This window comes from Vidua macroura, chromosome 6 (genome assembly GCF_024509145.1).
Source record: "Vidua macroura isolate BioBank_ID:100142 chromosome 6, ASM2450914v1, whole genome shotgun sequence".
In the NCBI taxonomy this organism is placed as follows: Eukaryota; Metazoa; Chordata; class Aves; order Passeriformes; family Viduidae; genus Vidua; species Vidua macroura.
In genome coordinates this window covers 5,747,868-5,768,887 of record NC_071576.1, presented here as the reverse complement: position 1 = coordinate 5,768,887, position 21,020 = coordinate 5,747,868, and the positions used below count along the sequence as shown (strand labels likewise).

The 21,020-nt window shown below is 40.7% G+C and overlaps 1 protein-coding gene across 2 annotated transcripts in view; it reads right to left on the bottom strand.

Annotated features, from left to right (window-relative positions):
• The window catches only part of MNAT1 (MNAT1 component of CDK activating kinase), a 117,877-nt gene that overhangs the window by 23,976 nt on the left and 72,881 nt on the right, over nt 1-21,020 (bottom strand). For both annotated transcript variants that reach the window (XM_053980322.1, XM_053980323.1), the window contains exon 7: nt 11,077-11,198. In XM_053980322.1, the coding sequence (XP_053836297.1) occupies nt 11,077-11,198 (122 nt within the window). The remainder of the gene's footprint in view (nt 1-11,076; nt 11,199-21,020) is intronic.

The window sequence follows — 21,020 nt, the reverse complement described above, 5'->3', positions numbered from 1 at the left end:
AAATCTCTTCTCCCTCATTTCTGGAATAGCTTTTGACAATTAGTAGAATCAATGACCACAGAGCAAGAAGTCTGCCCAATCCATCAGGGCCTAAATGTGAAAAGAGGGGGAAGAGAGAGAACCTTCTAATGACAGGAAGGGGAGAAGAGGTGTAGAATTTTTTTTGGCTTTATTCAGGAGCATTTCCTCATGAACTCTGGAAGAGAGTCAGAAAATAAAGATAGCAGCCAGCACTCACCTCCTGCATCTTTTTAAGGGAGAACTAGACAAATGCAGCAGTAGCAAATAAAGGAAACCATAAGTAACCTTCTCTGTGCAAGGCAGACACTACCCCAGTAGAGAAAGCTGGCACAAACCCAAGGTAGAGAGGCTGCTTGGTAAATTCTCAATAAATATTAAAAACACAAGTATGCTGATATCTGCATTTTTTCCGAAGTTGATGGAAAAATTAAAGCATGGGTCGATGCTCCTGAGAACAGAGGAGTCAGTAAGATTCCAGGTTTAGGGGAAAGAACAAAGGGATGGAGAAACTATTATCTTGAATCTCAATTAACGTCGACAGAGTCCGGAGATGGGAGAAAAGCGCCTGCACTGGAGCCAGGACCTCAGCACCTTTTCCACCCTTCCAGAAAGGCTCACCCAGCTTTCAGAGGTGGAGAGCAGGGGGGCCTGGAATCCAAGCTAGTGGAATGATGCCAGCAAGACATGGGACCCCCTCCTTCTACAGGTTTCACCCTCTTCTCTCTCCTCACCACAGATATACACATTGCTCCTATCGAGTCAACAAGGACAGAGGAGAAGGAAAGAAAAGAGACGACTTTTTGTTTTCCACAGAAGACAGTCCTCATGATCTGTGGTGTATATATATATAAAAAAATATATATATAATTTTTCTATGTATTTATATTCCTCTGCAGAGGAATAGTGGAGACCAAGTGCACAACCATCACCAGATATCATTAGGATGTTAAAGAGTCTGAAGAATTTGCTCACCTTTAGCATCATCTTAGAAGAAACACCACCAGGACAAGACCTGACTTGAGCTCTAAGCAAAAAAAGCTATGCCTGTAAAAAAATCTGCATTGATGGGTCATTAAAAGCAGTGACTAAAATACCTTTTTATTTATTTATTAAATTTTTTCTTTAAAAAAGAAATATTTAAAATACAGAATAACACAGCCACTTCCAGGACAAAAGTAACCAAGCACGACGTAGCAAGTGTATTACATCAACCTCCATAATAAATCTAACCTGCTAATATTTTCAACACTGTATGTGTTCTTGCACACTTTCAAATTACTCCAACACTATTTTAAACAAATCCTTCCACTGAAGAAAATGTCAATATATCAAAACTATTTTTTAAACTAATGAGTTTCCTTTTTTATAAAGCAATTACTTTAAGTACTGAAAAGGTTTCCGTGGCACCCTCCAATTTCAGCTGACAAATATCAGCAATAGCTGGATTTAAAGCAAACAAACTGAAACCCCCAAATCAGCAGCGTTTAACTCAAGGAAAAACGTTAAATGTTTTCAAGCAGAAGCATTGAAAAACTTATTCTTACTGAAAGAAAAAAGCATGTACGCACACCTGCTTTTCTATCAATCTAAGCAGGAAACCCATTTCACTGCTGCATCATAAGTAGAAGAAAAGTGCTTATTAAAACATTAATCACAGTCCATTATATTCTGACTCCATGCCAGAAGTTCCCATTACATCACTGAAAATATCTATTAACCAAAACCTGATTCTGACAAGTTACAGAAGTGTAGTGTTTAGGATTTAGTAATGTAAAAGTCAGTTTTAGAAGAACAGTTACACAATTGATTTTGCAGTGGCAAGCAACTATAATTAATTGTTTTGTGACATTTATTACTGCAGTGGGGTTGATTTAACTGGTGTTTCTACTGTAAAATTATTAAAAAATTATTTCAAACTTCATCTACTTTTATTAAACACATTTATTGTGAAGGTATTTAATACCCGGGGCTGGCTAAACAATTTTAAAACGTGCTGGATATACCAGTACATGTAAAACTGTATTGTCTTGAGTAAATATGGGCCTTGTTTAGAACCACGTCTCACAGGAAATTATGCCAAATGAAAACCATCTCCCCTTCTCCTCTCCCACTGAAAAGGATTTATGTTTTTACATTTAATACCAGTTAAAGAAACAAAAATATGGTGGTGTTACCTTCAAGCCTGAGCAATAGTTCAGCTGTGAAGTCCCATTATGTTCAAACCTCTGCTTTGTTATTAGAAACACAGCCTAACTCAAATGCTTCAATTTGGAAGAGGGAGAAGTGAACAACTCAATTCTTCCTGGAAGCCTGGCACTGCAGGCTTGTTTACCTAGAACAGTCTTCAAATAACTACGAGCAAGGCTTTAAAACCAAAGCCATGAAATTGGTTCCTAAATGTGTGTACATAATCTCCAGCCAACCATTTTAATTCCTCAACCCCCTCTAAGCAGCACCACTAACAAAAAAAGCCAGAAATAGTTATAATGCATGATAGGAAAGCCATATAATATATTTTGCCCTCTTGACCCAACATGAAGTCTCTAACTTCAAAAGGCACCTGAGATAATAACCTTTAACCTGTCCTTGGACATATTCCAATTTCAAAGATCCAAAGAGCTTCAGTCAAGGTACTTTTAGGGTCCCCCCTCTCTATCCAACCACTCCCTTCCATGCAGCAGCTCTGGTCTCAGTTACCCTGAAAATCTCTGCTGTTCCAGCCATTGGGGACAGATGCACAAACAGCTGGAATGGAAGATGCCAGAAACCCCAATTCTTATGGGTGTGGAAGACTTGGATGTTTTGGGTTTTTTTTTTAAGGAAACTGGGAAAAAATAAAAAAGAACACACCTGTGATGGGATACCATTAACTCTTAGGAAAAGTTCTCTGGCTCCACTTTTCCCTCCAGCGTGATCTAATCTGAGGGACCACAGGGTCAGTATCAAAATAAGAAAACAGAGACTGCCAGCCCAACCCTTAAAAATCTTGTCATCCATCATTATCAGGATTGAGAGCAGTTACATACACAGGATGAAATTTATCACTGGAATTACTGACTTTGGCAACTGACCTGCTCCTCCAGGAAGAGATCCCTCACTGCTACCACTAAGCACTCTTTGGAGAAGCTTTAAGCATTAGAGAGTCCTTCAAAAAAGCCATCTGAAGGGGGTTAAAGAATCACAAACTACTGCTTCAAAAGCTGCAGGAAGCTTCAAGCAAGACACCCCCCCATGCTTCCCTCTGCCATGTAAGGAAAGTCATAACTCACCTTTTTCAGCCATTTGATACCTGAACAAAATTTTCATTCAGAATGCTGCTTTACAAGTGTATTTATCAGTGTCAGAGTCAAGATGATGCATCATTTCTGGCATTATTTTTCTCTTTATAGGTCTATTTTGCTGGCTGTCTCTGGCTAAATATTTTTATTTTACATACCCCCCCCCCCCCCTTCTTAAACAACAGTGTTGAAGGGCTTAGGAAGCCTCTCTCTCCTCCTTTCCACACTTCCTTTCCAAATTTTTATTGCAATGAATTTTTACAAATGCTTCAGAAGGCAAATTCAAATAGGATGCTCATTACCTTTCTACTTCAACTACATCTGAGACTAAATAGTTTAAGATTCTTGCATCCAAATAAACCTTCAGGAGAAAATCCCAGGGTTTTCTTAGACTGCCCCAGAGCAAGTCCTTGTTGTGCCATCTCTCCTGACAGCCGAGCACAGAGCACGAGCAATACCCAGATGTTGATGAAGAGGAGGAGCTCAGCAATGGATTTCCATGAGCTCCCACACACTCCATCAGGCAGACTTTGCTCATCACTGTGTTCCTGTCTCTGTACTCTAACACTGGGCTCAAAGAAAGCATCTGGGGGCTCTGTCCCAGGAAGAACTACAAAAACTGGAGGACACTGAGGCCCTGCTGTTGTTGAAGTGAGAGATAATCAGGACAGATCTCTCCTGCACGTGTAAAACATTGTTTTTCTTGTGACAACCACACAATTCTCAGTGCAATTATCCATCTGGCTGAGGAGCCAGAGAAAGACTCAAAAAGGGCAACTTGATGGAGTGCAGGAGAAGCAAGGAAGGAAAAATATAAAGAAAAGGAAAATACTGAGTATAAAAACTACTGATCTCAAATTTACCACGTCAGAGATGCAACAGAAGTCCTAAAACTTAACTTCTACCAAAATACAGCAGCTAAGGAGGAAAGCCTGTGGACATACAGAGTCACAAGAGAACCAGACTTCAACAGCAATATCAATGCAGGGGATGAAGGGAAGTATGAAAGCAAAGAAGGGCTTTCAATAACAGATAAGAACTGCCACAGACAATCAGGTCTTTTTAAGTGGCTGGTAGTAACAAGGCTTTGATTTGCTGAGACATAAAGAGCACAGAAAATAGGGCATTTGGCCCACACAATTGCTGGATGCCTCCTGACACATTATAATCCATCAGCAGACAGCTTTGCCTGACACCTTTCAGCTGCCCACTTAGCAGCACTGCCTCCAAACCTGCAGAGACAGCTCAGGGTTTGCCTCCTACAAACTCTCAGTAATAAAGCCAGTATTACCATCCTGGTTTTTAAATATTTACTGCTTGATCCTGTAGCACAGTTTGCAGACAAATCTCCATTCTGTTAAGGCTCTGATTTTTTTTTTTTTTCTCTTTATATTGTAAGTATTTTAATGAATGTATGATTTAGTATTCGGCAAGCCCGCGCTACAGAAAGACTATTCTGGAATAAATGGTATAATTACATTTCCTACAGCGACCTTGTAATCTCACGAGTATTTATTCTAGACTAAACAGCCTTACTCAGCTGCCCTGTGTCTGATTGTCGATGAAAGAAGCTTGTTTGACAACTGCTTCGAGCAGAAACATATTTTTTCCATGATTGCATGAAAAAGTAAAAAAACATTACCAGACCGGTATTCCGAGCACAGAGGCTCATGTTAGATCGATGAGTTAATTTTGAAGCCAAAGGCCAACAAAAACAATCACCATGGACATTCTGCTGTCAGGGCCAGCTTTTGAGGTTAATTTAGTGGTACACACACAGCTACAGCCAGCTTTACATGTAAGAAACTGCGTGGTATATGCAGGCTTCCTTCTTTGTTTCTTTATATATTTTCCATATTCTCTGCTTTTATAACCCTCCTGAGACCTTTTACAGTTACAGAACCCACACTATACCCACAGGTGGGCGGGCAGGAAGCAAAACTCTCCATTTCATAAGCAGTCCACTTTTAATATATTCAATTGCTAATGACCTTGACAGAAGAGCTCCATGCAAAACACCATATTCTACCGGGTGTCGTTTGAAATGTTCATAGACTTTTTTGCCAGAAAGCTGATTCCTTAAACAGTAAGATTTCAGACTTACTAAAGGCTGCACTCCTTGATTTTCATTCAGCTGGAAAAATTGGTGCTAATCTACCTCCCCCATATTAAATTTGTGTCCTTCCAAAAATCCTAAAATGAAGGTTGTAGGATTTCTGTGGAACACTAAAGCAATACCAGACAGTTTCTATATCAAACCAGGTCAAGATGGTTTACAGGCAGTTCTGTTGCCTGCCATATTCATGATTCCAAAAAAGGGCACCCACACAGTACTTGTTTTGCCATTCATGGGTTTTTATTCAATTATTCATGATAAAATGAAGAAAAAATAAAAGCTTGTGTGGAAACTGTAGCTGAGTCTTTAAAGCAATAATCACTCCTTACCTGCCAATTCTCATTCATTAGGTATCCAATGCAAAACACTTTGCAAAAGACAGAAATCTCTCTGCTGAGGATCAGGCCCTGCAACAGGAGACTCTGGGAAATTCAGACCATATGCCTTGGTAGCTAAGAGAATTCCTGCAAGGAGTGCAGCCCTCTATGTGCCCTCCAAAGCAAGACAAGCTTCCCTTGCTCTTACTCAATCTTTAGACTCTGACTACTGAGCTTATTGAGATACTAGATTCCATTAAAAGGAGTAGAATGAATTCAGTGTTCAAAACCAATGGGCCAAAGCAGATCAAATCAGCCCTTCATTTGTGGCTTTTCTCCTTTTCCAAGATTCAAGAAGTATCTGCATACCCCAGTGACAGAGCAGATGTGAAAAATCACCTGCTATGGACTTTTAAAGCCCAGCAGTTCTGTCATCCATTCAAAATCAATTCTCAGTTATTTCACTGCCTCGAACCCTACACAGACACTGACAGGGTTCTAGCAGAAGCTAATCCAGCCAAAGACCAGCTCAGCTATGCTGTAAGAATAGTTTGGAGACCATCCTGACTATTGCCTCACTTAAAAAAAAAAAAAATCACAATGACTGACAGCAAAGAAGTTACACGAGTCATTTCTAGATTAAGTGCCAGAACTCTACATGTGTTTCAAATTACACTACAACACTGTACAACAAAGAAATATGAAGAAATTTTCCACTTGAAGTGAAGGTTAAAAATTAAACACTAACAAAGCTCTAACAGATATGAAACCCAACCTCATCTTAATACGAAATTTAAAATGCCTGAGCTGTCCTACCCTAGGAAAAAAGGAATGAATCAATCCATTTGTTCATAAGAAAAAGCACAGTGGGCTAAAACATGTTCATTGTATGTACAGATTTTCACAGCACTCCCACTCTGCTTCAGTACTTACCCCGTCAACTCTTAAAATGACATTCTGTTTAGATTTAACTTTTAATTTATCAAAGTATATATCCTATCCTCATAAGATTAGTGTTCACTATTGAACTTCTTTTTCTGCATCTTATTTAAACAAAATATTAACCAGGGTGCTTCTAATAATGTGATTATACATGAAAACAAGTTGATAGATCAAAGAGAAGTCACATTTTTCCCTAAAGAAAATATTTTTGGAGCAAACCTGATTTTTTTTTAACGTACACACATATATATATTCAGGTTGGATCTCTCCAAAGCTAAGTAGGCAAACACAATTTTATTTTAAGCAGACTAGGCTTGACTTGATTACAAGGTCTGCTGCAAAGAGAAATTTTTAACCTGACTTGTAAATTACCTCAATTTTATGAGAATGGTGAGGATATGACTGGCACTGTGTTGAGTATGATTCATTTTGGATTACTAGAGACTGCTTCTAAACCTTGAGTCATGAAGTTTACATCTCTTTACCCAAAATGCTAATCACATAAGCAGATTTTCAATTTATAGTCAATTTTTAAGTAGCTTGTGTATGACTCTTCCCAGCTGTAAAACTCGGTGGCTGCTGTGTGGCCACTCCTGTAAAACAGACTTACAATTACTGTCAGGAATGTCTTTACATTCTTCACGACCTCCAAAAAAACATCATTTGGATCCTCAGGGGCTTTTTTGTTTTGTTTTTCCTTTAGAATCAAAACTACATATCAACCATACATTTTTAAAGCAACACACTACTTTCCATCCCCATCCTGTATTATTCTTTCGTTACTTGGAATGTCAGTTTGTTATATTTTTCATTTCTTTTGTTTTCCAGTAAGAAAAATGCAGACCTCCAACCACACAAATTCAGCATATTCAGCTAAAACATCAGAAAGGAAAAAAAAAAAAAAAGCAAAATGAAGAGAGACAAGCCTTTTTTGCCCATCTAAGAAAACCTCCAAGTACTGGCAGCAAGTGCCCAAGCACCCAGGTGCTCCTCGTGTTCTCTGGCAGCCACACACCTCTGCTCCCCAAAAGGCAATTCAACAGATTTGCACCAATTTGAACCAAAAGGTGACACTTCCCACTTCAGCCCAAGCTAATAGTTTGTGGTGAGAGCAGAAGTGCCAGTAGAGCCCTTGATAAGGCAGGGATCTCTCTCCAGACAAGCAGCAGGCTGCCCCCAGCTCCGTGCACAAACCAACCATCGCCCAGGGCACGTCCCTGAACACTTCAGTAATTTAGAGCAGTGACAAAGCCACACAGACCCAGGGCTGTAAGTCATCGTGGAGGGACAGGCAGCTGCAGAAGCCACCCCCAGGATGGGCATGTTCCAGTGATCCAAGACCCCATTTTCCTGCAAGGGCAGCACCACATGTTTGGGAGATGCTCTCACACATCCTCTCCCCTTTTCCAAGTCACGTTTCCATCTGACAGCTGAGACAGGCATGAGCTGGTCCTCGAGTCTGAACAACCAAAGTGACCTTCATGGGGGACTGAAGGACACAAACCCCTACACATTATACCAATCATTTGTGTTGGGGGGGAAAAAAAATCCTAAATCTTCATTATTCTCAGATTTCCAACACCCTAACAAAAAAATGCACAAGGGTGTTAATGCTTTTCTGCAGTACTTAAGGAAAAAAAAAAGAAAATTTACATTCCCAGGGGAAACTGAAAACAAATTTGTAAGAACAATTTAAACATAAATTTCCTTATTTGCAAAATATGCAAAATCCACACAGAAGAGCAGTGGAAAAATGCAAAATCAAGTTTATGGTCTGCTCATTAAGTTTTTTGAAAAGCCTAATAAGCAAATAATATAAGTCATGTTAAAAAGCATTTTTTTTTAATTATAAAAGATTCTTTACAAATGTTCTACACAACCCCATAAGTATTCACCCCTTTTCTTGCTCTTTGCTAAAACCTTCTTGCCAGCTGTGTCCTTCATTACAGCAACTCAAAAGAAAAAAATGCTGAAACCTAAAGCAGGTCTTGCAGAAGGTTAGAGACTAAGGAATATTAAAAAAAACTCATTCTACTGAGTGTTTTGAAGATTAAAAAAACATATCTTTAAGGAAAAAAAAGTCAATAAATTACGCTACCTGAAATGAATTCAAAGTCACCAGGTTGACAATTGTCTTTGCAATAGTTCTGGCTCCAGAAACTCAGATAACAGCCTGCACATTTGAGGGAACTATTTAGCAGCAATAAATGTCAGGCTACAAAGTTATTAACAGGAAAACGAAGAGAGGGAGGGAGAAACTAAAATTAAAAAAAAAAAAAAAAAGAAAAAAAAAAAAAAAAGAAACAACGAAATACATTCAGAATCATAGAATGGTTTGAGTTGGAAGGGACCTTAAAGACCATGTAGTTCCAACCCCCCTGCTATGGGTAGGGATGCCACCCACTGGGCCAGGTGGCTCCAAACCCCATCCAGCATGGCCTTTTATAAGTGCAAATGAACAGGAAAGTAAAAGTCTTTAGCTGGAGAGGTTTACATTGTGCCCAGCTCTTCTGCCTCAGCCAGGCAGCTGTATGCAGCTGTATGCAGCTGCCTGCACCGCCCCAAAGCAGGGACAGAGGCACATTAGTTAAGCATTCATCATCAACAGGAAATGCGCATGAGTTCATATAAACACAGAAACACAAATATATAAACCAACAGCCCTGCACGGTTTAAGGTATTTCAGACACCCCATGGAATAGGGTTAGAGCTGTGCTGGCTGGGAACCCACAGCATTGATGTATTTGTTTTGGAATGGCAAACAGCCTCGGGACTCAGAGGAACTCTTCTGGTGGGCACCACCAACCCAGCCAGGCAGCCGGGCGTGAGCCTCCCCTTGCTGCCGCAGCCGCCCCGCAGCCCTCGGCTCCTCCACCACCTCCAGAGCCAAGCCCAACAAGCCTGGCTGGTCCTGCTCACAGGAGGAAAATGGCACATTTCAAAGTGTCTCCAAGGAAAGAGACACTGTGGCATTGTTAGCAAACCCTACTCTGAATATGCTCCCACACAGACACAACTGAAGGTTTTAAAGGGTTTTGCTCTGCAAAGTGTTGGGCTGCCTCAGAACTGGCGCCACTAAATGCAATGGACATAGAAGAGTGTTCCTGATGGATTTGGATACCAGCATTCATGGAGCACAGGCAAAGGGAATCCTCCCTGCACAAGCCACCTTTTTCTTGTTTGTAATGAGGCTGAGGGGGCCTCCAAGCCCCTCTCACACTGGAGGTCCCTCACAGCTGTGCTCCATCCAAACAGGTGGCCAAGGCTGAGCCAGGCTCTGCCCAAATTTAAACTCCTAATTAATACTTGGTTGCAGAAGCTTGATACCAGATAATAAAAATTAAAGGCAGCAGGAGGACACAGAAACAATAAAAATGGAGACAGCCTCACTTCCAGACAGTTTTCACTGTCAGTTCTCACTTCAGTTTTCTGAAGCACCATTAGGTTGCTTGTTTACCTTATTAAGTCTGTCTACCTCTGTCATTTCCTGGATGAGATACAACTTCTCCCATGCCAGTGAACTAGATGGGATTCCTGTTTGGATTTCAGTGGTCTCCCAAACTGCACACTAAATTGCCTCTACTTTGTTCAGTACTTTGTGGCCTCAGTTTTCCCAGATTGCCCAGCCAAATGTAAACTGTTATTTTTTTAAAGTCTTTCTTGCCTTGCCAGGCTGAACATTTGTTCTGCCATGTAGTTTTCCAGGCACTGGAAGTGCTGATGACCTTGAGGGTCAGGCCATGATGAGCTGGGTGACACTCCCCCAGTAGCTACCATTTTCAGGTGGCATTTCAGCTACAAACACATCTCTAGAGAGCAGACACATCATTCCTGGACTTCCTAACCTCCCTTACCCAGGCACAGAAGGCTCCCAAACTCCCTTTCAAACATGGATGCACACCACAATGCTGCCAAGCTGCTGGACCAACCCCACATTATATTTTTTGACAAAGTTAAGCTCTGTGCTTCATTTCTCACAAACACAGTTTGACTGTAGACAGCAGTCGACAAGTAAATCTACCCTTTTCCATGGCAAACAGCCCAACTTTAATATTTTTACTGGCTTACAGCTGGGTAAATTAAGCCCCAGATTTTTTATTTATTTATTTTTTAATACTGTGCAACTGAAAATGAACAGCTACTTCACTATGACTGCCAAGGACAACCTTAAAAACACTAATGCAATCCAGTCCAGCTCTCAATAGATCTATAAAGGCAAGAGGACCAAAAATTTCAGCTTATCCACCCAAACAAAATGTTAGTTGGGCAGGAAGTCTGATATTTCATTAAGATCCCTTAAAAAAAAAGGGAAAGAAAAAAAAGATCCCTGGCAATCTGAAGATGGTAACAATCCCGGATTTAATGCCATAAAATGGGAATTAAAATGCACTGATTTACTTACCCCAGCCTTCCCAACATTTCAGGCTCTGGAACTTGTGGTCCATATGTCTCCACTTGCAGAGGCTGATATTCATACAAAGTTTCCTCTAACTTTTGAATGGGAGCTAATGAAATATGCTGACCCTGTTGGAAAAAAAAAAAAAAAAAAAAAAGTAAAATATTGCTACATATAATCAAGGTCATGGTTTTGTTTTGACTTTTTTTATATGCAGTGTAAGAACAAGCATTAACTTGGTCCAGACAAACACCCTCCCACTAAGAGCATACTGTTCACTATATCACTCATTTCTTTGTGATTTACATTTTTTTACTGGGACCTACAGATTGGAAGTGATGTTTCATCAGCTATAATTGTTTGGACAAGAATGAAAGGGGGAAGAAGCTTTAGTCAGGGCAAGCTTACCATTAGAAAGTACAGCTGCTTCCAGTGTCACTAGCAAAATTATTATGAGGCACTAATTTCATTTATCTGAAGTACTATCAAACAAATGTCTCTGAACAACCCTACTTGATTCTCTAATCAATGATTTCCTGAAAGCCCTAATTAGAAAGGGAAGCCACTTTCCTTTCTCTCCACAGGCTTTGTAAGCTCCCATACATAATGGCTCTCAAGATAGACTTTTACAGAGCAATACAATTAATTCATTCAGCAAATTCCCATTTGTTTCATAACTAAAAATACAGAAACACATAAACATTAAGCTTTCACTCCAGATGGTACTTTTGCAAGACCTTCAGACTGCTGAGAAACAGCAAGACATTTCCACACCCCTCCCCTCCAAGTCCCTATCACTCGGAGCTCTCACAAAACAGGAGACTTGTGGCTGGGAAGGAGGGGGTCAGGAGGATATGAGATAGAGCCAAAGTTAACAGATGTTGCTGCGTGACATTCTACACTGATTTGTTGATCTTTCACACAGTTTCAATTTTCTACTGTATTCTATGGTGCTCACAAAAATTAGCAGCAGCAGCAAAAAGACAGAGCACCGTGAGCTGCCCCAAAACAGCCTGGCTTTCCCTGTAGAAATTGAGTTTCCCATCTGCAGAATGCAGGAATTTAGCAAAGTAGTAGTATTGTTTTTGTAGACATTTTGTCTGAAAGAGGAGATGGGAAGCTTTCCATGGTGTAATGCCGTGTATAAGCCTGGCTCCCACTGGTGATCACTTACTGAGCTGAGCTTCCCTGGGGCCACTCCTTTGAGCATCTACTCCCTCAAGTGGAAAATACAGGCTCCTAATGTGGGACACCGGGTTAAAATTAACTGAAGAGGGGAATGAAAAAGTCTGGAGAAGGGGAAAGCTGTTAATTAAATTTGTGGTTGAAGACAGTGACCTTTCTGAATTTGGAGCAGAGATATTTTTGTTTAGGGAGTTGCAGAAAATAGCAAAGAAAACTGAAGACGTAAGTCCTTGAGAAGTGTTATCGTGGATCTAAGCCGATCTCTACGGAAATATCAGCAGCTCAAGTTTTCCATTGAAACAGCCCCTGTGTGTGTGATGAAAACAGAGTTTTAGGCTTTTCTGCACTGCCTGGGGGACTGGAGAGGCCACTGCTGACACTGGTATGGAGACAGTGTCCTGGAGATGAGATGTGAAAAAAGTTCTCTAGACAGCCACGCACCACTCCAACTCTCATGGCCAGCACATGTATTTCTGTGCTACAACTGTTGCTGCAACATTTTTAAAAAGTAGGAAAAGAAAGGTTAAAATTTAGCTTTAATCACACTTCATGATATTTTAGGACATAAAAGCAGGGGTTTCTATTTTCCTAGAAGTTGTCAATTTACAGTCTATCCAAGTTTATTAAAATACAGTAGTTTGTAGCTATATTTATGTGGGCCTCTTACACCCATTGCAAGAGGGTAATACTTAAATAAGACTCTTATATTTGAATTTTTAGCAACGTCTTTGTCTCTAACCAAACCAAATGGAAAGTCATACCAATGTTTTACAGATGTACAACCTCATCTGGTGAGTGAAGAGTCTCACTCTTTTCAAATTCAAATTTTATTCCAGCCATAGAAAAGAAATTTCAGTTTTGGGCAAAGATCAAAACCATGGTAAATACTTTGGGAAATTACTTCTGTGCAGAAAAAAGGAGAATCTCAGATTGCAGGCACCCCATCCCTTGAGGACACCACCAGAACAGCTGCTCACTGTCAGCACAGTTGCCACTGATGCCTTCCTGACACTTTGTTAATGAGAGCAACTTCTGCCAGCATTGGCCAAGAGACACAGGAAGGCTCCCAACACATGGACTGGGATCATCACTGCCTTCCTTCCCCACTACCATTTATGCTGCTACAGATGTCCACCTCTGGAAGCTCCTGGGAGGACAGGATGAAAATGTCTCATTTGTTTTCCCCTCTTTGTGGGGTTCTCAAGGTGCCTGAGGTCACAAGGGATCATGATGGTCATTATCTCTCAGATGACCAAGCAGGAACCGTAAGGGAGCTGCCCATGAATGGTGGGAAGGCTGACTGGTCAGCACCCCAGGGGCATGGGGGGCACAGGGATCATGGGGAAGGACTTCTCTGTGTGGAATTGCATCAGCAACTCACTGTGGTGGCCTGGAGAACAGCAGAATGTCAGAAGAGGAGCTGCATTATATAAATTGTCCCCCCTTGAGCTGGTCTGACATCATGTCCAGCACAGGCCAGGACATTTTGTGTTCCTGTATGAAGCCCAAGGACTGGCAGTTCAGCCAAAATACCTTCTTTTGAAAGGCATCCAATCTAGATTTAGACAGATTTCAGATCACAGAGGTACAGGCACATCCCCTAGGTAAGTTGTTGCAATAGTTAATTATCTTCACCATTAAATACTGGCAGCTCATGTCTGGTTCATCAGATTGACCCTCTCCTCTGTCTTTCTCACCTCTCTCATGGGGCAAGGTGCAATTATTCGGAACCAGGATGGCATTTGCATGGTAAAATGACTGCATTGGTTTGTGTGTAGCCAGCAGATCTGCACCTCAAGGATGTATGATATGCAGCTGTATGAGACAGCTCATTTGTTTTTGTTTCCCAAAATCACAACTTTAGCTGAAGTGCTTTGGCAATGTGGATTACATTCCACTTAGCAATGGGTAAAAAGCCCCATGATCAGCTGTTGTTCCTGCCCTTTGGTTGCCTGGCCTTTAGGCTACTGAGCTTACAGACTTTGAAATTGTTCAGCCCTACACAGGTTAGTGAGGTCCCAGAACTGGGTATGGCCCAGACTGGTGCAAAAGGCTAGGATGCAAACCAAAACCATTGCCTTTCCTATTTCCACTGCTGTTGGGATAAGCTGACTCACAAAAAAACCTTGTTGAAGTTAAAAGGCTCCATTTGGCCACTATTATCTCAGTTAAGAGCCATTTGACCAGAAGCATCCCACTTTGTCTCTCTGTCCCAAGTGGTCCCTAACCACTTCATAACAGACTGGTAATAAAAGCGAAGCTGCTGTGTAACTTTAGAGACACCACAACAGACAATAACTGTTACTTTGGTCTTACACAGCACTTTTACAGATCCAAAACCCATTTCTAAGCTATGAGGTAAGACTTTTAAATTTCCTGTATTCCACCTAGACAGTCAGCTTTACCTCTTTCCAGCATTAGGAGGTATTTATCAGCATGCTGAAACCAAAATGAAAGCAGTGGGACCAAGGTCCTTCTTCTGCATTGCTTTCTCCTGACAAACCTAAAATCTGATGTGGTCATGGGTAAGTATTTCTAATTCCCCTTGGATGCTGTAATGTTTGTGTAAAAGAAGCTGACAGCATCCAAATGAAGACAGCAAAGGCTTCCAAGAACACAGACAACACTTTTTCCTGCCTCCTCTCCCTCCCACCCCAATCTTCACAGCATACGAGTGTTTTCCCTGGGATTATTTTAGGCACCAGAGCTGTCTATTACATAGTGGAATGTATGGAACCACAAAACATGCTGCTAATTAGAAGGAAGGCATTTGCTTATCCTGAGGACTTTGTTTATATAAAAGCCTGCACAGCAATGGATTTGTGAGCAACTGACATTCTATTCATGTGCTGTATGGGTTCAGATGAGAGACATACAGGACTAAATTGGGAGGGGGTTGAATAATGTCTTTGTATTAGAAGTAAAACTGACTCGCTGATAGACTGAGACAACTATCAGCTGAAAAAGAAACAAAAGCAGTGGCCAGTTTTGGTTTCAGATTGTGATACAACATGGCACTAACAGAAAAGCCATGGATTACATACAAAGAACTGCCCCTGCAGTAACAAGGAGCTTACTTTAAACAAAAACAACTCTCTTTCAGGAACAATCATGGCTATTAGAACATCAAAATTACAGTTTTTCACTGCACCTTTCACACAGGCTTCGGGAGGGACTCTTGGCAGATGCCAGGTACATCAGTATTTGCCTGCTAGCAGAATGAGGTTATTTTAGCACAGAGTACAGAAATATCAGCCCAAGTTGCAGCGTTCACACTTCTTCCTGTCCTGCCCTCTCTCCCTGTCTGTGTCTCCAAAATGACACTGCCTTCCTCCACCTCCTTCCCTCGGCAGCAAAAAGAAACAACTGACAGCCTTCCCAGAAATCTTTCAAGAGCAAAGGAGGAGGAGAAAGGAGACTCAGACCAAAAATGCACTAGTAGGGGAAAGAGAAGGAACAGCCATGCCACAAAAACATCTCCAGGCAAGAGACAGAAGCCAGAGACTGGGGTCAGTAAAACTTGTCCAGACAAGGCAAGTTTCTGTACTAGCAGTAGCTGGAGTAGTTGATGGAGCCAATCTTTTTGCCTTTTAAATTTCTCTCTGCTTAGGAACTTACTCAGCTCTGCTATCAGCACACGTGAGAGAACAGAAACAGCAACATTCACGCTACATCTCAATGTTATTTTTATTTAACCCTTTTCACTGTCAGGTCACTCTCCTGAGCCTGGCCAAAGGAGACAAGGAGGAACCAAGGGCTGTGGAATGCCAGGACATGATGCTGCTAAAACACATCCCCAGCACTGCTTCCATTGTACATGGCAGGACAGAGAGGTTAACAAAGACCCTTTTAAACACACCATCATCTGAGCGTGCAATTATCCAAATGCTTTCAAGCGAACATTAAAACAAAACTATAAATTCCATGAATTTTTCAGTATAAGCAGTCTTAGGAAAGCATTTTACTGTTAAGCTCATAACAGAATTCAGCTTTTGAAAAGATTTCATGTTAACACAATTTCTTACAGATATCAATGCAAATATCTTTGGCGATGTGTTGTGAACCAGAAGTTGGGTTGTTGTGGATTTATTCTCCCCCTCCAGCTTCCACCCTCTCAATTCACTATTGACAAATCCATGTCAGCAACGCTAATGTGGCCTTCTGATTCTGATTAACTACTTTGACTACAGTAATACTCAGGAAAAGGAGAATGAAACTGATAGATTTGGAGGGCTCAGTTAATATTATTTTAACCTTTACCCTCTCTGTCTTCCACAGCCTTTTTAAATAAACACAAAGTATGTCAAACTAAAATGTATAATTCTATTCATTGGCCTAAAATTCCTGTGCCAGTGAAGCTTTTTCGAAGACTTAAATATCAAATGTTCTCTCTCTGCTCTTGAAAAAGCAACAATAAATCTAATTTATTTACTTGATTATGAGAAGTAAAAGATTATGAGGATATTTCAGAAGCAAAACTGAAAGAACAAATGACCTGATAGAAAGCAACAGAACCATATTACGATTTTCTGTTGATCTCAAAACCAGAATCTGACCACAAATGGCAAGATCAGAGATACAAGATTGCCAACCCCGCTTCTCTGTGTGGTAGATGATTTCAGACACCTAATAACAATCTCCCTAAATTTAGACCTTTTTTTTCCCTCCATAGTAACTTAATTTAATTTTCAAATGCCAAAACAGATTTAAAAGATGTGCTTTCTTTAGGAATGACAGAAATAAGCCAAGAGATCAACAGCACTGAAGAAGCTATTAACAAAGACAGTCAGATATATGTAATTTGTAACACAAACAGTTACCTAGAAAATTAACCACGGACTAACATGGGTTAAATCACACCATTAGTTCTACTTGCCTCCAAAATTTTCCTCTACAACTTTCTGACATAAGTAATTACCTGACCAGACTTATCTTTAAGCTCCTGCCAAAAAGCCCCGTTTCTCTAATCTGCCAGAAGAAAGCCTGTGTCCATCTAACAAGCCGAAATACAATTCTGCTGGGTCAGAGCCAGGGCAGGATTTAGTGCCTACTCTCTTCACAGAAAAGCCCGGTGCCCTTTCCTCATGCCCATGGATTGCAGCGCCTGCTTGGGACTGTCCTCTCCAGCACTGCCTGCTGCAGCCCAGGCAGGATTCAGGGGATAGTCTGGATGTTTGCTGCAACAAGTCACTCTCTTGTTTTCAGCACAGACCCCAGAGTTCTGGCAGGATCTGCCAAGCTTTCCTCAAAATCCCCACCACCGTTCAAAGGATAGCCCAGTACACAAGACAGCGTGACTTCGGGGAATGAAAAATTAAAAAAACAACATCATTTTCATGTCACTAATAAGCCCACGGGTCACACTCCTGGTTTTAAGCACTGGTTTCTCAATCTTCCTCCCAACTCTGTCTCAGCTCCTAAGAAATTAGTTCTGTGCATGTCACTGTGCCAGACACGGCTCAATTGCTTCTGCTCCTTTTGTTCTGTGCCCAGGACCTCTACCCTGCACTCGGTGCCTGTTTGGCCACCTTCAGCTGGACTGGAGAGCCATGCCATGAGCTGGCTGCTGAGGGGCATTTGGACACCCTGGGAATGCCAGTTACATTTGCAAACCTTACTATCAGCTCGTGTATTGTTTTTTCCTAGAGCGGCTTTTACAGGACTCTACATGGCCCTTCTCAGGGTATAGCTGCAAGTTCTTCCCATTTCCAGAGAAATGTTTCATTACAGGTGACTTAAAGTCCATGTTCTGTTCACTTTGTTTCACCAGTCCTCAGTGTGCTATGTTGGTAATACAGCACACTAAGCAGAACTAAACAAACTTTTGTTGCATCTCTACCATCAGACTTCTGGAGCCTTGGTCATTTTGGTTTGGCTATCAACAAAGCACAGTATCAACTATCAACAATAGCCAGTCTAATTACAGGATTTAAGGCTTTAATATAACATTGTTTTAAATACACACATTTAAGACCTAATTTTTCAAGGGACATGAAGTAGAAATAAATGGCAAATGTCAATTTGTGTATCATGAACAATGAGAGAGGGACAGACACAGCAGTGGAGGTCAGAGCACAAAGCATTGCTCATCAACCAGCAACAACTGCCTAAGTCTCTGCACAGGTGACTCTACTGGTGCTCCTACTTTGCTCAACTAAAGCTGTGTGTTACACTGTTATGATCCCTCTATTATGCAAGAAAATTATCTAGGATTTCCTGGAGAACAGTGGAAACTGTAAAAACCAGCTGCTGTGTTGGAAGAACAGCAGCTCATAAAGAATCATACATCACTGTACTTCATTATCTGCTCTTTCCTGAGATTCTCTAAAGCAGCTTCCCCCGGCCAAACAGCCACAGCTCCACAATACTGTTTTTGAGGAATGCAAAGTCTGATGGATGTTTAAAAAGAAACACTGCTTAAAATAACAAAACCAAACAGAAAGCTGATCTCAGACTGTAGAAGATGAGTAACTCTGTGTGTGTGTATGGAAGTTAGAGATATATTCCCTGTTTTACTGAGCATCCAGCCTAGACCCAGATAAATGTTGATAAAGATGCAGAACATCACATTCAGTATGGCTTATATCTGCCTGATAAAGGGAAGAAATAAAGTGAGATTCCTTGAATAGCTAGATTTTAAGGAGGGACTGCTAAGGTTGATGATCGTCTGGCAAGAGAAAGCAAGGAAGTTTTTATAGCAACAGACACAAAAAAAGGAATAAAATATTAAGAAAAGGACAATAAAGGAAGATGAAAGGAAAAGCATGAATAGAATACAAAAACAGGAAGGGTGAATTATTAGAAACAGGCAAAAAGATAAAAAGAAGGAATTCAGAAAAACCGAAGTCTAAACTTAAAAAACTAAAAGTATCAGACGTTAGAAGTACATGATACATTTTCACAATATTCGTGGGCTGTATTTAGTAGAACATTTTAAATGAAAATTGAAAACTGTTAGCAATATATTTAGAAATTATTACTTAAAGTAAAAGTAGTTTATTTCTAGCCTTTTTCCATTTGTATGCAGGGCACACAAGTAAACATGAACCAACTATTCCAGGACAGGAGGGGACCCACTGCGAACAACACACACTTCATGGCACTGCTTTGAAAATGCACATTAATTGTTTCAAACTAAACAAAGAAACTCCCTGGGGCAGAAGAAACTGCATTTTTAATCTGCATAAAATTTACTTTTTTCCTTCCAGAGAGGTTCCATTTCTTTGCATGCAAGTTTCCATCGATGTTTTAAGTGGGTATAACAAGATGATGCTTAAATCTGAACCACAGACACATGACAGCTTTTCAAGTTGTGTGTACTTACTTCCCATGGCACCTGAATTTTACCAGTCTTTTGGACAGGATTCACAGAACTTCACAGGACCAAGAAGCCTATTTGTAAACCTTGCCTGATCCTGAGAGAGTTGCAAAAAGTCCTCCTACGAACGAACTACTGTGGCCTGCTGCATTGCCCTGGTTTGAGTGGCTACAGCTTCCTAACTCCTTGAAACACCACCAGAAATATCTAAGGCATCTTTAACACAAAGAAAAAGGAATGGTTCCTCCCATGAAAAATCTACAGTCTCAGAGAAAATAGAAGCTGGCAGCAAAAACAGATAAAAGCACGTGGCAATTTCACACTCGGTCTCTGAAAAACCATATTTATCTGTTTACAAAATAAAAAGATGCCTCATCTGTTTCATCTTGTTCATTGGTTTTGTTGTGAACCCTTTTGCTAAAACACTTGTATTCAAATTTTAAAAAAGCAAGGGTTGCCACAGATTCTGAAAACAGAGACTGCCGTGAAAGCAACTGCAGGACAAACATTGCATTTCGAGCAAGTTGGAGGAATGTCTGAGTATTTCCTGCTATAGGCTTACAACAGACAGTTTTGCCTTAAAAACAACCCTTCCACTGTAGAAGGGAAGATCTGGCACAAGTACTGGATGGAGCCACATCAGCAGAGTGCCCTGACATTTAATAAGACCCAACAGGGGAAATGCATGGCTCAAAGGCAGCGTGCTGGATCAGGGATTGCACTGACATCCCAGGCCATGGCCACCGGCTGCTGCTTGGGAAACAACACAAACAAGCTGCATTCCCAGAGAAAACAAGCATCAAGAAGATTTGTTAATCAAAGGACTAATCATATAGGAAGGTCTTCATTTCTTTGAATTTCACATATTATTTCCAATCAGTAAAATATGTACCAGGCTCTCCACAGAGGATGCAAATGCTTACCCTGGCTCAGGGCAGCTGCTGCTCTGAGAAACAAACCAACATAAGCTGATCATTTGAATCCCTTTAAAACTCTTAGTATTAGACTAAATAAAGCACAGCAGATCTTACTACAGTTTTACAAGCCATGATGAACATCTTTGTGCACTTAAAAACTATTATTTAATTAACTTTACCTGTGAGCTTGGGGAGGGGAAGGGTGCACGAGGGGGGAAGAAAATAAAATACAAACTCCTTTTCTCCTAAACTCTGAAAATAGTTCAGGGTCCAAATCCCTATACAAGAAGTAATAAAAATAGTTTGGTTTCTGGTAGCAATAACAAAAATGAGGGCAAGATTAATTCTTACACTTTTATGGCAAACAATCTAAAGCAGATGTTTGAGAATAAAAGCGAGATGTCAAAGTAGTTAAAAAGCGCTTTTCAAACTCAAACACAACGAGACAACGTACAGCTTTATGTGCTTATATAAAACTCTAAATCATCTCAATTAGCTTCCACCCTTCACCCTTCTCTAGTCTATGAAGC